Genomic DNA, 18,717 nt, shown 5'->3' with positions numbered 1-18,717 from the left:
ATCACAAGTAGGCAGAGAGGCAGGCAGAGAGAGAGGCGGAAGCAAGCCCCCCGCTGAGCAGAGAGCCCGATGCAGGGCTCGATCCCAGGACCCTGGGATCATGACCTGAGCTGAAGGCAGAGGCCTTAACCCACTGAGCCACCCAGGTGCCTCTCAAAGTCTGTTTCTTGAAGGCTGAATCTCGTGGGTTACCTTCAGAATCGCATGGCTTTGACTCATTCATTTATTTGAAAAATGTTTACTGAGCACCTGTTACACGCAGGCATTGTTCTTGTGTCGCGGGTGTCATGGTGAGCATCACAGACAAGGGCATGGCTTTCTTGAAGCCAATATGCTGGGAGGTTAAATGACATAAACAAAAATGCAGTCAAGTCATATAAAGAGCTGGCACGAGAATGTCCCAGCAGGAGAGGTGGGTGGGGACCAGAACCATAGAGCCTTGCAGGCCAGGGCCCAGAGTTTGGGTTTTATTCTGGGTGCAGTGAGAAGACACTGAGGGCATCGAGTGAGGCAAAGACATAATCTGGTTGATATTTTTAGATGATCACTCTGGCGGCTTGGAGCCCGGGAAACCTCCTAGGGACGAAAGCAGTGCTGTGCAGATAGAAAAGGATAACTTTGAAGTCCGTTCTGGAAAAGTAACTGACAGAATTTGATGATGGGCCACATTGGAAAAGAGAGGGGTCAACATTTAGGATTAGTTAGCAGGGCAGAAAAAGCAGCAGAGGATGACAACATGGAAGCCAAGACAGCAGAGCCTTGAGTAGACCCGGTCAAATGCCAAGAGGCTGAGTGAGAGGAGAAAAGAGAAGAAGCCCCTAGATTTGCTATCATAGTCTGTAACTGACCTTGACAATCCCCATCTCAGATGGGTCTTGAGATTTTTTTTTTCCCAAGTGCGGGTGACTTCATTTTTACATCCCTGATAGACCTCTTTTTAGGCTGACAGAGCCCCAAGTATTCTGTCTGCATTTGTGCTGAGGTCAGCTGCCACCCAGTCAAATTGTCAGGTGGTTCCTCTGCCCCCGGCATCCCCATGTTCTATGGGACTGATTACTGTGCAGCAGGGTCACCTGCAGACACCAGCGGATGAGCCGTATGCATCCCTGAGTCCCGGCGTGGAGCATATTTTCTGGACTTGGTATGCAGTCAGGTAGAAGGAAGGACTCCTCTGATCCCAGTTAGGGTGCCCTTGGCGCCCTCCACTTCACCAGCATTTGCATACGTCAGGGCTATTGGAAGTGCCTGCTGACTTTCCGTCCCATCTCTCTCCCTCTCTTTCTCTCCCTCTCTCTGTCTCTGTCATACACACACACACACACACACACACACACACACACACACCAGACCAGGAGTAGTTCCAAGGAGCCAGGACCCCTGTCATCACCTGCATTTTATTACCTGCATTATATTACCTGCGTTAATGATGATGCTGGATACACAGTTGCTGCTCAGTATATGTCTTTGAAAATGAAGGGAGAAGAGAGGGAGGAAGCAAACAATGAAGGAAAATTGGCTTGCTGTTTGTGAAGAAGCCAGATTCCACATGTAAACGAATACATTCATTTAGAAGACACCACTCCTTGAAGGAGAGTGACCAGCTCTGTTCCAATACGGTTGGAGAGGCGGCATCCGGGGAAACGTCCTTCCTCGCGGGCGGCTTGGGAGGCTGTTGCTTTGATCCTTGACCACAGCTGATTTCTGGAGGGCTCGCCCCGTAACATGACCCCTGGCTTCTGACTCATCACTGGCTTGTCCCCGCTGTGCGGCTACCCTGCTCCATTCCTCGGAGCTGTATCAACCAAGGAAAATCAGGGGAACAGGCATCGCTTTATTTAAATCCGAGGAAAGAATGTGGCCAGCACAGATTCAAAAGGTCATTTTGCAATCTTCTGCATCCCAAGCCATGAGGAGGGCAGCACTTCGCAGGCAGCGGTCCCTCCCTGGTGTGGCGAACCGTACTGTGAAATCTAGAGCTGCGGCTGGACGCGGGTGGGCGCACGCACACCGGGGGACCTGTGCCCAGATCCCTCCGAAGGTTCGCGGCTGCTCTCCGAGGATTAAAGTGATCTGAGGTCTTGGAGTGAAACACAGGAATATCTCTTTCACTGTGGAGTCTAATCACCGAGTTTATCTTAATTCAGCCACAGACACGGGGTAACTATCATGGTCGTCATCAGGCACTTCTGTTTCCAATAACGTGACCCCAGACACAAACCCACTTCATCTGGTGCCGGAGCGGAGAAACAGATTTTTTTCTTTTTCTCCCCCACCAACCCTGGAGGAGAAACTGGCCATAGAGAGAGTCCATGATCCCCAAACCCTGGGCGCTGTGCTTTCTAACAGAAGGGCATTTGAGGGCGTGGGGATTATACACCATTTTTGCCTCACAGTCGGATGCAGGACCCCTGCTGCTGTCGAAGCTCGAAGTCTGCTGAGCGCTTGTCCTCTTAGAAGGGTCTCTGGAGTTCACGTTCAAGGGGCTGGTTCTTAGTGCACAGCAGGGGTCACTGAGAGCGTCCCATACGAGGAAGCCCTGTATAGGTTCACCTCGGGGATGTGAAGGAAGGTTCCAGGCCCTCTTGTTTCTTAAAGTCAAAGCCCTTCTCCCCTCGTGTGTACACTGACTGTGGCAGGTTTCTTGTTCCCTCCTCTGGAGGAAGGTGCTGTTAAATTGTCATGGCTTCTTAGCAGTTAGTGGCTTCCTGGGATCCAGGGAATCCTGCAGCTCGGGGAGGGCTGCACCGAGCCAGGCCCCTTGGAAAACTGGGCATAAGTTAGGCAAAGCAGAAGACTGGAGAGATAAGTGGTCTGGGGGCAGTAACGACTGGGAGCGAGCAAACTGTTCCACGACGATGAATCCTGCTTCGTGTTCAATGAATAATAATAACTTTCTTTCCGGAGAAAGTTCCCTTTGCTTTACAAAACCGCAGCTGTCGATCTCTGTCCAAGGTGTGGCCTCTGGCAAACCCTGTGATTTGCTTGTCTGTGAGTGTTGTCTATGCTTTGCTTTTCTCCCCCAGGAATCACTTCTTCAGATTCCTGAGCCTCCTGCAGAGGTGCGTGCGGCGGCATCCATGCTGGGTCCATGCTCTCCACCCAACTGCACTTGACTCTTTTTGGCAAGTGCCTGCCTCCAGCAGGGGTGCACCGCCTCTGTCCCCATCAGCAAGGTCACACTGACCCAGGCCCCGACTGACGCCCTTGCTCCGTGACCCACACTACTGTCAGCTCTGGGTGTCCGCTTGTTGGTGGCACGATGTCCAGAGATATAGGTGATCAGGCTACCATGTGTTTAAGAAGCAGGGCCTGGATGGCAGGTGCTTTCAGAATCCCAGCCCTGCTTTCCCAGCTGTGCTGTCGGATCCTTACCACTGGTGACACTCATCGTGGGAGCTGGTAGTAGGGCACCTCTGCCCTTAGGACAAACCTGGGCCTCAGCTACTCTTCAGAGAAGGGGGAGCAGTGGTGGTGGTAGTGGGTTTGCCGTTGCTGCGAGGAGCCGGGAGACCCGCGGGGAGGCCTGGAGGTGGAGGGGTTGCCCCATCAAGCTGGCCCGCCCGGTGGCCGGGAGACATTTGTGCCCCAGGAAACCACCAGCCTGTTTTAACCACAGCAGGTGCACCAGGCACAGTCAGAAGAGCTGCATCCCCTCTCTTTTATCTTCCATCTTTCTGCCTGCTGCCTCCACTCACCCACAGAACTTACAGACCCGTTAGTAATTCGGTTTGGACCACATTGCCCTGATCCTGCGTACCATCCATTTTCCATGGTTGGGCGGTTTTCTTTTTAATATTTGTCCCCTCTGGGACGTGTGGGTGGCTCAGTCAGTTAAGTGGCGGCCTTTGGCTCGGGTCATGATCCCAGCGTCCTGGAATCGAGTCCCACATCAGGCTCCTTACTCGGCGGGGAGCCTGCTTCTCCCTCTGCCTCTGCCGCCACTCTGCCTGCATGTGCTCGCTCACAGTCTCTCTTTCCCTCTGACAGATAAATAAATGAAATCTTATTAAAAATATATATATATTTGTCCCCTCCATCAGCTAGCTCTGGAACTGAATTGGGTCGGCAATGCAGTCCAGGGGACGGAGCATCTGCCTGGTTGGGGTTTTGTCTTGAGGGAGTTCTTGGGCGAGACCCTTCCTCCCCGCAGGATAACCGAACCTGTATTTTTCCTGGGCTTCTCCTTTGCAGCCTTCCCAGATCATTTTTCAGCAGGGTTGGCCGTGGAAAAGAATGAACAGGAGGCCCCATACACTCTGTTACCTGCAGTGTTTGCTCGATTCCAGGACACTGTTCATTGTCAGATGCCACATCAACTGGATAGCCCCTTCCCCCAGGTGCCAGTGGTACTTCCAGAACAGTCTCTCCAACCAGCCCACATCAGTGAGCGGAGGGAGATGGGCGTAGAGTGGGGAGAGCCGGCACAGCCTGGGGAATGAGCCAGGAGCAGCTTCCAGGCTTACACACTGGGTCATAATTAACCCACTCACATCCCTCTTTTCTTCCAGGACTCCTGTACTTCACCTTCCTCCTGGTGTAGAATTAAGTTCAAAGCACAAAAGAATGAAGTTATCATAGCTCAGGGAGTTTCCTGTTTCTGGTGATAGCCCCTGACAAATGTCATGTAAATTAACGTGGTCCCATAGCAACTCGGCCACACATAGAAGAAGAAAAAAAAAATCACACAACCACCAAGTGGTAATTTAGGAGTGTGGTTTTAGTTTTCAGATGTAAGAATAGTTGGGGGAGGCCTTACTGTTGTTTTATTTTTGATTTCTGGTTTAGTTTACGATGGACAGAGAATGTCAGCTCTAAGTTGTCCGTTTTAGAACTTATGATATTTCCTTTGTGACTAGTTAGCATGCGATCATTTTTTTTAATGTGTCATGTGTGATTAGAAAATGTGTTTACCCTCTCTTTTGTATGCAAGTTTCCCTCTATTTATTATTTTGTTCAAATCTTGTATATCCTGAGCATTTTTGTCTGCTTGGTCTGTGATTTCTGAGAAAGGGTTTTGTTTTTTGTTTTTTTTTAAAGATTTTATTTATTTATTTGATAGAGAAAGAGAGTGTGTAGGCATGAGCAGTGGGAGGGGCAGAGGGAGAGGGAGAAGCAGACTCTATGTGAACAGGGAGCTCAATGAGGGGCTTGATCCCAGGACACCAAGATCATGATTTGAGCAGAAGGCAGACAACTGACTGAGCCACTGAGGCATCCCTCTGAGAAAAGGGTCTTAAGTCTCCTATGATGGTTATAAGTATGTCAGGCTCTCCTGGAACTCGGATAGCTTTTGATTTATAGTTTTGAGACTGTGCTGTTGGGTGCATATAAGTTTATGACACGTGTCTTTTTAATGGTAGAGTCTTCGTCTCATTAACTTTCCTCTTAGGTCCTATTTTATCTGATTAACTTATCCAGTTTTCTTTTGGTGAATAAATGTTTGTCTTGTCTCTTTCCAATCTTTTATTTTAAATTCTTTTATTTTTTAAGATTTTATTTGTTTATGATAGACGGCAAGAGAGGGGACACAAGCAGGGGGAATGGGAGAGGGAGAAGCAGACTTCCCGCAGAGGAGGGAGCCCAGTGTGGGGCTCCATCCCAGGACCCTGGATCATGACCTGAGCCAAAGGCAGACGCTTAATGACTGAGCCACCCAGGCATCCCTATTTTCAACTCTTTTGTGTTCTCTTGTCTTGGGTTCCTCTCTTGTAAACAGTATATAGCTAGCTTTTGTGAAAGTCCAAACTGATAGTGCCTTTTAATAGGTAAGTTTGATCCATTTACATTTATTGTGATTACTTTATATATTTGGACTTATTTCTGTCTTTTAATTTGTGTTTCTGTGTACCTTGCTTCCTGTTTGCTTCTTTGTTCTCCTTTCCTATCTTCCATTAGATTAGCCAAGTTTTCTTAACCTTCTTCCCATTTTTTTCTCTGCTAGTTTGGCCAGAATAGATTTTATTTTATCTATAAAAAAATCTATCTATCTATCTATCTATTTATTTATTTATGTGGTGATTCCCATTAAGTTTTTAACATGCATACTGAACAATAATTTTTTTCCTAGTAAAGGCTATAATTATCCGGGATTTCAGTGTTCTCAAACAACACAAAGACCTTTGTACACTTTTCTCTTAACTTAAAATCAACTGGTAATTACAATAAAGAGTTGAAATCCTGGCCCAAAACATTGCCATGCATTCTCAGCCTACTAACTCACAGGCAGATTAGAAGCACCCTTTTTGATTTCTAAAGCATGAACTTTTGGCTAATTCACTCCACTTTACACCCTGGGGTGCTCTTGGACATCTGTCTAATTCAGAGTGATACATTCATTTCCAGTCTTTAAAAAAAAATCTGTCAAAGTTCCTGAAAACATTCTGAAGTAGGAATGGACAAAAGAGAATTCAGAACCCTATGGTGTACTGCTAGGCCCCGTTCCCATACGTCCTGTTCGTCATGTGTAAGATTTTTAGTGAGAAAATGAAGGGGTCCCTCCCTGCTTACTCCTGCTTTCTTATCCCATGATTCCCAAACTTTAGTGTGCATTTGAATCCCCCAGGTGTTTGCTAAATGCTAAATTGCTAACATGCAGATTCTGATTAAGTATGTCTGTGTTTCTGATGCCCTTCCAGGTGATGCTGGTGCTTTCAGTCCGTAGACCACATTTGAGAAAACAAGTGCTTGGAGAATAAAATTTAGCTAGGAAAGTCGGGGCTTCAGTCCTAGGTCAGGGTTCCATGACACCTCACAGACCAGCAGATAGCAGAAGAAACACGCTCTTCGAAGTGTTGAGGAGTTCGGGATCATTCAGAGTCTGAAGGTCTCCTTAAAACCTTCAGGTCTGGCAGAGCCCAGCGTCAGTGCTCATTCTGCACACCGTGAGTCCCTCTCACCCCTGTGGGCTCTGTCTGCCTCCCCTCTGGAGGTCAGCACAGCACGTGCTTCAGGTAGACGTGACTCTGTGAGTCCGTGCCCCAAGAAAGAGCCTGCCTGGGGCCGGGGGCAGGTTTCCTGGTAATTTATGTTTAAGACAAGCTTTTGATAGAACTACACTTTTAAATAGTAACCAGGAAAAAGATTCTCTCTTTTTAACGGGGAGCCATTTATAGGACTCAGCTGTTGAGGCTCAAGGGTAGCATTAGGCTTAAGTTTAATCTTCTGTACGCCGTAATTTACAGCACTGAGTAAAGCATTGTACGTACAACGATTTCAGTCATTTGCTGTGATAAATAGCTGTCGCTCTTGGCGGAACAGAACCACCGTCTCTGCTTTCCACTTATGAATATTGAATGGTCTCAGGCAGGCTTTGGCTATAAGTTTTTAAAGGGGAAATCCCCGCCAATCACAACTCCTCACTAGCCCCAAGTGTGATTTCCCTGCTCCCTGCACCCACCAGCCCTTGATCCGGACGGTGGTTCTGCACCACGCGTGTCCTGGGGAATATCGCACAGGGCCCTTCTGACGGTCCCTACTGCAAGCCCTGCAGTTTTGCACCACACATCCCCCTGGTAGTTTGGTAGATTTAACTAGTGGCAGGAAGCCAGTGACAGAGGTCAGGGAAAGAGCTTAAAGGTGATCATCTGACGGAGCAGAAATTCTGTTTGATGCCTCACAGCGAGAGGATGGTGTCAGCTCGGGAAATGGAAACAAATGGGGGCCAAGGGGGAAAAGAAAACGTCAAGATTCTAAATCTCTAGGGATCCACTCTTTAGGAGCTCGGAGAAACACGTGCCTTCCACCAGACTTCCCTTAGTTCAGAGACTTTGTTCCCTGCCGCCTGCCACCTGGGAGGAGGCAAAATGGATATTTAAGTATGACGCTTGGTAGAGTGACCAGCTTGTCTTGGGAAGTCACTGGGGCCATGTTGGTCCTTCACCCTAGACTCAGGCTTCCAGAAATTCTCCCCTCAGCCCAGCTCCTTTCCTGTGGGTGAATTTTCTACACTAGGGACTAAAATCCTTACACTGGCACTCATTGATTTGTCTCATGTTTGTGAGCACCCACTGTATGCCAAGCCTTGCATTGGGTGGTGAGAGGACTCAAGGGTGAACATGAGTAGAGAGGGTGAACAAGTAAAATAGTGTCCCTTGGCCTCCTTTTGAATGCCATGACACAGACTGCCTTCCTGTGGCCCATTTGGGAGCGGCCAAATGCCACTTAGCCACAGCATCTCTCTAAGATGATTCCTTTGAACACAGAGACTAGAGGCTTCTATGCTCACTACAGCCTTCTGAGGGTGAGCATGTATCTCTGGAAATATCTTCAGTTTCTAGAGCATCTTGTCACTTATGAAGCACTCTCTAGTAACTTCTTCATTCTCACCGTGGTAACAACTCAGTGAGGGGAACTGGGCGCTGGCTTCCCAGCTCCGGAAGCTCAAAGAAGCTCCACACCCTTCTGAAGGTCGCTGACGGCCCGCTGCAGAGGTGGGACGAGCACTCAGGACTCCTGAATCTGACCTCAGTGTGTTTTCCATGGACCGAGACCCCAGGGAAGAAATGCACAGCAGCAGCAAAATATTGGAGGCAAGTGTACCTTTATGAAACTTCCAGCCTCGGCCAGTTTCTAATTCCAGACGGACCAGCAACCAGCGCCTCCCTCTTCTCGCTTTCTCGTCTCTGCTTCACATGGGATCCAAGCTTTCTGTAATAACTACTTGAAAAACAGCCTTACTGTCCTGATTCTGAAGGAATATTATTCAGCCTGCTCATAGGCTAGGATCCACCCTTTCATTTCCTGGCCAGAAGATTCCATCAGAACAAAGTTACGGTCATTTGAGCAGACGCTGAAGGCGTTCGGTTGCGTTCCGCCTGAGAATAAATCCGCTCGGCATTCTGATTAGTTACAACTGGTGATGAGAGAATTGTGTGGGCCAAAAACTCCAAGTATGTGTTTCATGCCTGTAAACCTACTAATGAGAATGGGGTTTGGCAGAAAGCTGGGCTTAGTGTTGCTTGTTAGTATTCTGCGAGCTGGATTATAGACACAGATACAACACGATTTGATCTTGATAGCTTCCCTCATTCCCGGGCCTCAGATAAGTTTGTTAAGCAGGAAGATGAGAGGAAGCAGTCCGGAGAGAGAATTAGGTGTGAGTGGCTCAAGAGACCAAACCGTTTAGGACTCCTTGACAGCCTCGCTGTGACCTCCCGCCTCTCTTTGCCCGTCTGTGGAATGGGCTTGGTGGTGATGCTCCGAGGTTATTATTAGAAATGAAGACCTTGAAAATGCCTTGGCATGTGACTTGCGCTATAAATATGCTTTGCTGCCATGTGGGAAAGGGAGTTTTTAGCTGCGATGTACCATGAGGTGAGGCAGGGAACGTCAGTCCCTGGCAGAGGGAGCCTTGCCAGAGTCGGGAGAGGTGTGAGGAGAAGGCCAGGTGCTTGTGTACCGAAGGAGGATGCAAAGACCGTGCCGCAAACACACACGGCGTGTTCAAAACAAACAAGCACAAAATAAACATTTGAATGCCTGGCCTGAACTTAGAAGCACATGGGGGATTGGAGATGAGCCTCTGTCCTTTCACATTATGGGCTCTGCAGTCCAGCCGCAGCCATGCACTGAATTCCAGAGGGTTGGGGCTGGGGAAGCAGGAAGACCTAAGCAGACCAGTGGCCGTGTGGGGTTCAGCTGCTGTGTTTGGAAGAGGATTGTATTAGGAGAAGCAGCACAGGTCAGGAAGGAGCCAGCCCCTGGAGCAAGCTGCCTCTGTGTGCTGGTGTCTCTCTCTGCTCCTCGCCAGCCAGGAGGCCTTCAGCCAGTCCCTCAATCTCCACGCCTCTTTCCTCATCCACAAAAGAGGGTGAAGTCAGCACCTGTCTCAGAGGTTGTCAGGAGGATGAAATGAGTAACCGCGCGTGTGGCATTTGCAAGAGCAGCCAGCATCTGTCCCCGTAAGCATCCTGAGGGCTTCCCCAGCCTTGCGAATTCCGGTGTATGGCAGTGACAGGACACACACCGGACTGGCTGAGGGGGGTTCACCTCCGGAGGACTGAGGGTGCTGACCCTCACTAAATAAATAAAGATTTTATTTATTTATTTATTTGACAGAGATCACAAGTAGGCAGAGAGGCAGGCAGAGAGAGAGGGGGGAAGCAGGCTCCCTGCTGAGCAGAGAGCCCGATTCGGGGCTCGATCCCAGGACCCTGGGATCATGACCCGAGCCGAAGGCAGAGGCTTTAACCCACTGAGCCACCCAGGTGCCCCTCTTTTTTTTTTTTTTTTTAAGATTTCTTTATTTGAGAGAAACAGAGCATAAGCAGGGGGAGAGGCAGAAGCAGAGGGAGAGGGAGAGGCAGAAGCAGAGGGAAAGGGAGAAGCAGACTCCCCACTGAGCTGGGAGCCAGAGATGGGACTCGATCCCAGGACGTGGAGATCATGACCTGAGCTGAAGGCAGACGTTTAACCATCTGAGCCACCTCTCTGTCAGAGAGGCAGCGTCAGCTGGAAAGAAGAAGGGTCACAGCCAGACGATAACCAGGCTTGGCTGGACCACTGGCTGTATCCACAAAAGCAGATTCCAGTGGCCAGTCTCCTAGAAATTTCTGTTTATCTCATGCAAGTCTGTCTTTCCCAGAGTCACTCGCTGATACTGTATCTCAAGTCTGGAATCCTATGAAATCATTACCCTGTTCTCTGTCTGCCTCAACAAGGGAAAAATCCCTGTCATCTGGGACTCCTGTCCAATGCCTGCTGCCCTGCCTGCCAACGGTGTGTGGGCAGCTCTGCTCTCTGCTGCACACGTCTTCAGAATGATGGGATTTCGGGCTTTCAGAGCAAGTGTCTTTAAATCCGCTGGTGAAAGGAGACAGCAGTCATCTGCGGGATGGTGTTTGCCAAAATGTGGCCTCATGACAGGAAGAAGTGATGGCTCCTGGCATGAAACCTGGTTCCCCCTGGGCGTACACCCAGCCTGAACAGCTCCTTTAAAACCAGAAGCAATTTGTCATCTTTTGATTCTCTTCCAGTACTGTCCCTGTCACAGGTAGATAAATGAGGCGGCACATGGGTGTCCCAATGCAGGAATGTCTAATCTCTGCGGTTTCCCACGAAGCCGTCACTCCACAGGGATGGAGAGCACGGTGGGGTGGTCCCTGGCCCCAGAATTGTAGCCATAAGCAAATTTTTTCATCGCATGTCCCATTTCTATGCACGAAATGCTTTCTCAGAACCTCCCAGCCCCCAGCGTGCCAGTGATGGCTGCGTTTCTCATTTCAGACTCCTGAAATGAATCATACGTTTGCGAGCCCTGCCTCTCATGTCTGTAGTCCCACAGAATGCCACTAATCAAATCAATGTCTCAGCAGAAGCCAGCAAACACCCCTGAATTAGAAAGAAAGAGGGGTGGGGCTTGGTGTTCCAAAAAGCATTGATAATAGAAAGCCAATGGGAAAGGCAGGTGTGTTTCCTTCACCTCAAGTTCCACGCTCCCTGTATGGCCGGAGAGAAACCCCCATGGTCTCCTACACAACCCTCATGGACCATAGATTTTCTTGGTGGCCTATAACTAAAGTCACCAGGTCATTCCCAAGGACGCAATAGGCAGAAGAGGCCTCCGGGGGCCTCTTGCTCGCCAAAACACGGGAGACCTATGACGCCCTTGTAAATAAAGGCTAGTCCTGTGGGCGGATGAACTCCGCGAGCCAGGGCAGGCCTGCTGCCAATGCCAAGGTCTGCATGTGCTGCTGGTCCTGCCAGACAGCTTTGATGTCTTCTGGGGTCATCGGTCACACCCTTCCCCCCTGTGGCTGCTAGAGTCACCAGGCAGCCCCAGTCACGAGAGCCCAGGCTTGGCTGGATCAACTCAAGCTTGTCCCTAACCACAGGGAGATCATTTGCTCTGATAGTATTACAGTGAGTCACTGAGCATCCCCGGGGCACCCTGAGAAAGGAGCAAATGTGGAGCGTTTCCTCGGAGCTGGATCTTCTGAGCGTGGACCAGATTCTCCGCCATTCTCCGCCACCATAAGGACTTCGGAGCCAGCTCCTAATTACCTGCGATACTGAAGGAGAAAGCCAGCATGACCTTTGTCATTTAGAAATAAGTCCCCCAGTTGAGCTTTAGCCAGTGGTTTCCTACTAGAAATCTTTGAGGAGAGGGTGGCATTTCCTTTTACGTTTTCCCCACTAACCAGTAGTTTTAATGAGCGACAAAAGGACCCAGTGGGACTGGACTAACAGCCCTGGAGGGTAATTGATGCGAGCTTGAGGGCTGGGTCTGGGCCTCTTTCTGCCTCTTCCGGCCTTCGTCCTTCCTCTACCGACCGTGTGTGTTTGCTGCATCTACTTTATAAGGGCAGGAGAAGATCAAACGTAGAAATGTCCCAAGCTTCGCCGTAGGAAGCGCACAGTACATCTTAGCTCTTGTGACTTACCTAGACTTACGGAAACTCTTACTTCATCAAGAGGATGAAATGAGAGAATCATTTGTTCAACAAGACAGGTGTGAATTTTAGTGCCTCTCTAAGGTAATTCTGTATTTCATTCATGGCGACATCACATCATCTTTTTTTTTTTTTTTAAAGCTTAAAAGTCGGGGCGCCTGGGTGGCTCAGTGGGTTAAAGCCTCTACCTTCAGCTCAGATCATCGTCTCAGGGTCCTGGGATCAAGCCCCGCATCAGGCTCTCTGCTCTGCAGGGAGCCTGCTTCCTCCTCTCTCTCTGCCTGCCTCTCTGCCTACTTGTGATTTCTGTATGTCAAATAAATAAATAAAATCTTTAAAAAAAAAAAAAAGCTTAAAAGGCTAAGCCAGCTGACATGATATATTAAACCCACATGTTTACTTATTTTCAAAAAGTTACTATATTGAGAGTATAATCACTCCTGGAAAAAATAAATAAATAAAACCATTTTGGTGTGCCTCTTGCCCGTCTGGAAAGAGTTGCATGTGAAGAATGATCTCCACTCCTTGGATGAGTGTCTGCAAATTCCTGCTTTCTTTTTAAGCTTTGTCATAAAGCTAGAGAAGGGAGGACTGCAGACTGCTCTCGGAAGGAGTTCCTCGTAATCCCTCTTCCCTGCCCCAGAGTGTCTGGCAAACAGGCACTCAGTCAATGTCTCATGAATGAAAGAATGAATAATTTAGATGTTTAATCCTCTAAGTCAGTGATACTGAACTGTTAGCCATGCATCAGTATCATTCAGGGGGCTTGTTTAAAACACCGATCACCGGGCCCCAGCCTCAGAGTTTGTGCCTGGGCGGGTCTGGGCTGGGACCTGGGAATGTGCATTTTCACTAGGCCTCCTGAGGATGCTGATGCAATGGGCCCAGGGGCTAGACTTTGAGAACCGCTGCTTTTGGGTCCATTCTGCTGCTTCGGTCTTCTGGTACTTCACCTGTTTCAGGACTTCCAAGAGATTGACATCCCTTTAGTTAGTCGTCTGACCTTGCCCCATCAACCTAAGATAGACTCTGTAAAAAGTACCAGAATATAATCAGATAGAAAAGTGACCTGAATTTTTTTTTTTTAATCACGAACCACATTTTGTTCCTTGTACATTTAGAGGAGAAGTGAGAATCAGATCACCTCCTTCCTCTTGATGGTGGCCTATGCTGGTGGGACACAGCCAGGAGGGGTGGAGCAGGGTGGTACAGCTTGCAACATTTGAGCCAGATTGTATCTCCCTCCAGTCTGGGAATCCCTACTTAGTGTTGGATGCGCTTAGCAGGAAAGTTGAAATGAGACGTGACCTTTTGCAGAAACTGCAGATGAGCAAAAAGGGTACAGGAGATGAGCATATGAGACAAAAGGGAACAAGTTCCTTGCAAAAAGGCTTTTTATGCTGCCTGTCGGCCCGAGCATAGTCATTAGGGCCCCAGGATTCGGAAACACAAAGGGAGCTTCATGGCCTAAGGAAGGCTGCTCTTTGCAAAAAGTCGTTCTAAGTCTAGATGTCACTTTGAATGGCAGACAAAGAGCTAGAATTCCCAAACCCAGGCCCCGGAGAGCTCCCCCCCACCATGCATCCCCCTTCTTCTCAGGGAAAGAGTCCTCGAGACCATGAGGACACTCGGTAGAGGCCAGCGACAGGTCAATAGAAGGTACCGGAGGGACACCAGACTCACTAAACAGAAAGAAGAGATCAAAGCAGAGCCTAAGAAGGGATTTGAAGGGATGGAGGGGACCGAGACCTTCCTCTGAAGTAGGGAAAGTTTATAAGTAACCTATTGCCATGTAACAAGTGACCCCAACATTTGGCGCTTAAAACCACAAGTATTTCTTGTCTTACATGGTTTCCGGGGGACCCAGGCCTGGAGTAGCATAGCTGGTGCTTCTGGCCCAGGCTCTCTCATGACTTGTAGTCAAGCAGTCACCTGAAGCTTGGCTGGGGCCGAAGGACCCTTTTCCAAGATGGTGCACTCACCTGGCTATAGGCAGGAGGCCTCAGTTTCTCCCAATCACAGCAGAACAGTTGCCTTCCCCCCGGCGCCTGCAAGCTGAGAGAGAGAGGAAGCCAGATGGCTGAAACAAGTGCCTCAGGCTGGCCCCCAGTCCAGGGGAAAGGAAGGAGGGGCGCCACCACAGAGTGAGCCCCTCCCACCCTCCTGTTGCCAGGCTCAGAAAAGCGCAGGAGTCAGTGATATGGGGCCTTTGGTGAAAGGCCTTTGGAAAATGACTCCAGGGGCAGCTGTGGGGGTTCTGCCGGATGGGTTGAGGAGGGGTGGTTGCGTAGAGGAAGGGGCATTGGAAACTCTGGGGGCTTGGAGCCCATGATCCTGTAGGGGTCTCTTCAGGCCGTGTGCTACCTTGCTTACAAGGGACTGAAGCCCCCTGTGAATCCCAGGGCTCAGGTTGGGTTTCAGAGAAGAGGAAGAAGGCACCTGCTTAGAGCCATCTGTGTGCTAGAGAAAGAGCAGTCGACAGCTCCGGCACCTCCTAGGTCATCTGGCCTGGCAGGTGCCCAGGAGGCCAAAGCAGGGCAATTCCAGGCAGATGTGGTGTCCTGGGATAAAGGGGAGCTTGTGGGCTGTGCCTCCCAGGAAGAATACTTGGGGGGAGGGGATGTTAGGAAGCAGGAGTGGGGAAGCCTCACTCTTTTTTATTGAAGTGACCCCATCAGGGATGGTGGCTCGGTACTGCCAGGCACGGAGGCCGTCAGCCCTTCGTGGCTGTGGTTCCTGGGTCCCACACCGAGACCCTCCCCCGGGGGCACATGCCTGTTTCGGCCACCCTGGCTGAATAAATGGATCCCAGGTTAGCAGCCTTCTTCTGAGAATGCAGAATCATTGGTGGTCATATTGTACTGTGTCTGTTCTTATCTCCGCTATCATCCCTGGGGAATAAGCTAATCAAACTTGCTGATGATTTTACACTAAGAAGGAGATAGCTAATAACTTGGATGACAAGTATTAGAATACAATGTGATGTGGATAAATTGGGTCCATGTATTAAGGGCTATAAAATGAGATTCCATCAAGGCATGAATAATGGTGCCTGTGGAAAGGATTAATCAAATACCCCATTAAAAGGTATAGGAATTCTGGTCAGACAGCCCCTGTTTAATTACACTCCTGCCCCCCACCCCGCCCTCTCACTCGGTTCCCTCTGGAACTGCTCTCTACTAGGAGAAATGTGGAAATGAGTTTAGAGGAAATTATAGAAAAATTGGGGACATACGTTTTGATAGAACAAGATCATGAAGACAGATTTAAGCAACCAGTGTTTAATTTGGGGGGGGGAAGTTAAGGCAATTGGCGTGAGTAATCATTTACAAATGTGATTTCCAGAGGAGCCCTGTTGATACCATTCAGCAAATGCCAACAAAGCATTTACTTTCCAAAGGGAGGAAGCAAGACAACAAGACAAATGAAGCCATCTCCAGGAATGGACCGGAGAACAGCCAAGCCATAGAGGAGAATCAGGTGTGAGAATGGACAGTGCAGAAGGTAGACAGAGCTTCTGAAAGATCTTGGAGGACTGGCCTTGTCTGGAGAAGGCTTCCTGGAAGAGGAGACTCCAGTGGAGCCCCGCAGTGTGGACAAGCTTCCATGTGCTGCAAACTCGTGAGCACACTCTTGGTGACAGGGTTTAGGGAGAAAATGGGCTTGCACAGAGCAGGGGGCCTCTGTGGGATTCTTCTCCTCATTTCCACCACTACTACCTTGGTCCAGGCTGTCATCACTTCTCACCTGGACAAGTGCAAAAGCCTCCCAGCTGTTTTCCGTGCTTCCACTCTTGCTCCTCTACAGTCCATCCTGCACACCAAAGTCAGAATCAAATATCAAAGTTAATCATATCATTCTCTTGACTTGTGGCTTCCCATTGCTTTTAAGCTCAAAGGAAATCGTTCTCATGGCTGTAAAGTCTTGCATGGTCTGAACCACATCCTGTGCCAGGCCCCCTTTCACTCTCTGTATGCCAGTCAAGCCAACCTTCAGCGTTTCAGCTCATTGGGTCTTTCTGCCACAGGGCCCTTGCACATGCTTTTCCTTCTCTGTGTACAATTTTTTTTTCCTTCGTCTCTTCTTTTTGAAGCTAACTCTTTATTCATCCTTCAGAATGCATCTTATTGATTACTTCCTCCTAGAAGACTTCTCTGATTTCCATAACTAAGTAAGCACTCTCTTATACCCCAAAAACAAATGTTTATTGTGTGAACACATGATTAATGTTTGTCTCCCCCCACTAGACCACAAACTGTACAAGGGCAGGGACCCAGTCTTTGATCCCACAGAGCCTAGCACTGTCTCAAAAATACATATTGACTGGATCATGACATTTAACTAGTAGAGAGATTACAGTTTACCAGTATGCAATAGAATGCCATTATGAATTCTTTCTGGGATGAAAAGCGGAATGCATGTTCACACTCTGCCACCTGCTGGTTGTGCTGTTGTAAATAAATCACAGGTCCTCTCAGGGTCTGTTTCCTCATCTGTAACATGGGGGTGCCAACAGCCACTTCACTTGGTTATAGTGAAAAATTCATGAAATAATATACATAAACATCTTTTAACTGTAAAGCCAGACATGAATATACTTTGTCATTTTTTCCAGTGCTTGTCACTAGCTGTCAGAAGCCTGGATGGATAGATGGATGGATGGATGGGTGGATGGATGGGTGGACGGATGGATGGATGGTTGCATGGACAGACAGACAGATTAATGGGGAGCCAGCATGAGAGCCAGGAATAGTGTGATGGAAGCCAAAAGAGGAGGGAATTTCAAGAAATGAGAGGAGGCGTGTTGATTGACCGCAGCATCACATACAGTAAAGCAAGCAAGGAATGAGGGGAAAACAATCTTTCAACTCGCAGTCGCTGGTGACCTCAGGACAAGTCCTCCTCAGCCTTTTCATGTTGTCTGTGCTTTCAGTGACGTACCTTAATTGTAACTTCATCACTTTACTACTTTTTATCTTTTCGGAGGGAAATCAAGTTGATTTGCACACACAGCAGAATTGATGAGATTACTCCAGCTGCCACCAACAGGTGCGGACAAGTGAAGAAGTGAGCATCTGAGGATAAGAGAATACCCCACACATTTATTGTAATAGGGCCCAGTGAACCTCAGTTCTTTCTTACATTGCCACGGATAAGTAGGTTTCAGTTTCTAGGGTCATTTCATTTTTAACTCCCTGCGTTCTGATAGGAGGAACAGAGCTGGATGTGTAGGCTGGTAGCCGTAGTGTGAGATCCGTGTGAGGGCAGTTTCACTGCTGTGTGCTTTTTTGGGGTCTCTGTTTACATTTCACTTTCTACCACAACTGTCCATGCAGGGTAGGTCACTCTAACACACACACACCCCAGCTAGGTCCATAGGTCATCCATGGTTACTCCAACATGGCAGCTTAGGCCTCACCGGGATGCAGCCCGTCTCTCTGTGTGTGGGCCCTGGAGGAGAGTGGCCCAGGCTGCACCAGAGCCCCACGCTTACCATCTCGGGACGAACTCCTGTTGAATAAGAAAGATGTGATGAGTTAATGAACTTCCAGTGGCCAACCTCAACATTCATCTTCACCTCTCCATGCTCTAAACCCTGGCTGATGAAACTAGATACTCAGTAGGAAGAACATTAAGAACAAACTAGAAGAAGGGTGCCTGGGTGGCTCAGTAGGTTAAGCCTCTGCCTTCGGCTCAGGTCATGATCTCAGGGTCCTGGGATCAAGCCCCGCATTGTGCTCTCTGCTCGACAGGGAGCCTCCTCCCCCCCTCTCTCTGCCTGCCTCTCTGCCTACTTGTGATCTCTGTCTGCCAAATAAATAAATAAAGTCTTAAATTAAAAAAAACTAGAAGAAAAGACCACCAATTATTTCATTTCCATGTAGTAGTTGATGGTGTGGAACATGGGTCTGTGAGGTAAGGAGGCAGTCTTCCAAGAAGACTTTAAAGTGGTTCCGGGAGGGTTCGAAGACCTTGAGCATGATGGCTGAAGCCCATGTTGCCCATCTAAAGACCAATCCACGCATGTCTCTGCCTCTTCCCCACAGCTCCCAGGTCTAGAACTTTCCTTGACAGTCACAGGACAAAGGCCTTGTACCTGATTCAGTGGCGGACCCTCACGGGGAAGCTGGGTGGTCAGTGTGAGGAGGTAGGGGTGGAACCTCTCCCATGGCTGCCTGGCAGGGGCAGCAGAGCTGAAACCTGGAACCATTGATCTGTCCTCCCTCTGGTCCCCCAAAGGAGCAAACCCCAAAGCTCTTGAGTCCTTCAGATTTCCAGAAACACAAGGACGCAGTCTCCTGCTTCAGACGGGAGAGCTTGGTGGTTC

The 18,717-nt window shown here is 49.0% G+C and overlaps 1 protein-coding gene and 1 long non-coding RNA gene across 8 annotated transcripts in view; one reads left to right on the top strand and one right to left on the bottom strand.

Moving 5' to 3' along the window:
• LOC116876918 overlaps positions 1-2,777 on the bottom strand; it is a 7,802-nt gene extending 5,025 nt beyond the window's left edge. The window contains exon 1 of the long non-coding RNA XR_004384487.1: positions 1,416-2,777. This is a non-coding gene — a long non-coding RNA (uncharacterized LOC116876918). The remainder of the gene's footprint in view (positions 1-1,415) is intronic.
• Positions 1-18,717, top strand: part of ATXN7L1 (ataxin 7 like 1) — a 234,915-nt gene that overhangs the window by 90,630 nt on the left and 125,568 nt on the right. Inside the window, exon 4 of one of the 7 annotated variants that reach the window (XM_032873362.1) lies at positions 15,790-16,980. The exons of the other annotated variants lie outside the window; for them this stretch is intronic. Coding sequence (XP_032729253.1) covers positions 15,790-15,875 — 86 coding nt within the window. The 3' untranslated portion in view covers positions 15,876-16,980. Of the gene's footprint in view, positions 1-15,789; positions 16,981-18,717 lie in introns of those variants that run through there. 7 annotated transcript variants of the gene reach the window in all.

This window comes from Lontra canadensis, unplaced genomic scaffold (assembly GCF_010015895.1).
Source record: "Lontra canadensis isolate GAN:19392208 unplaced genomic scaffold, GSC_riverotter_1.0 scaffold48, whole genome shotgun sequence".
NCBI classification, from domain to species: domain Eukaryota; kingdom Metazoa; phylum Chordata; class Mammalia; order Carnivora; family Mustelidae; genus Lontra; species Lontra canadensis.
Note: the sequence above shows the minus strand (reverse complement) of the source record. Positions and strands in the feature narration are given on the sequence as shown.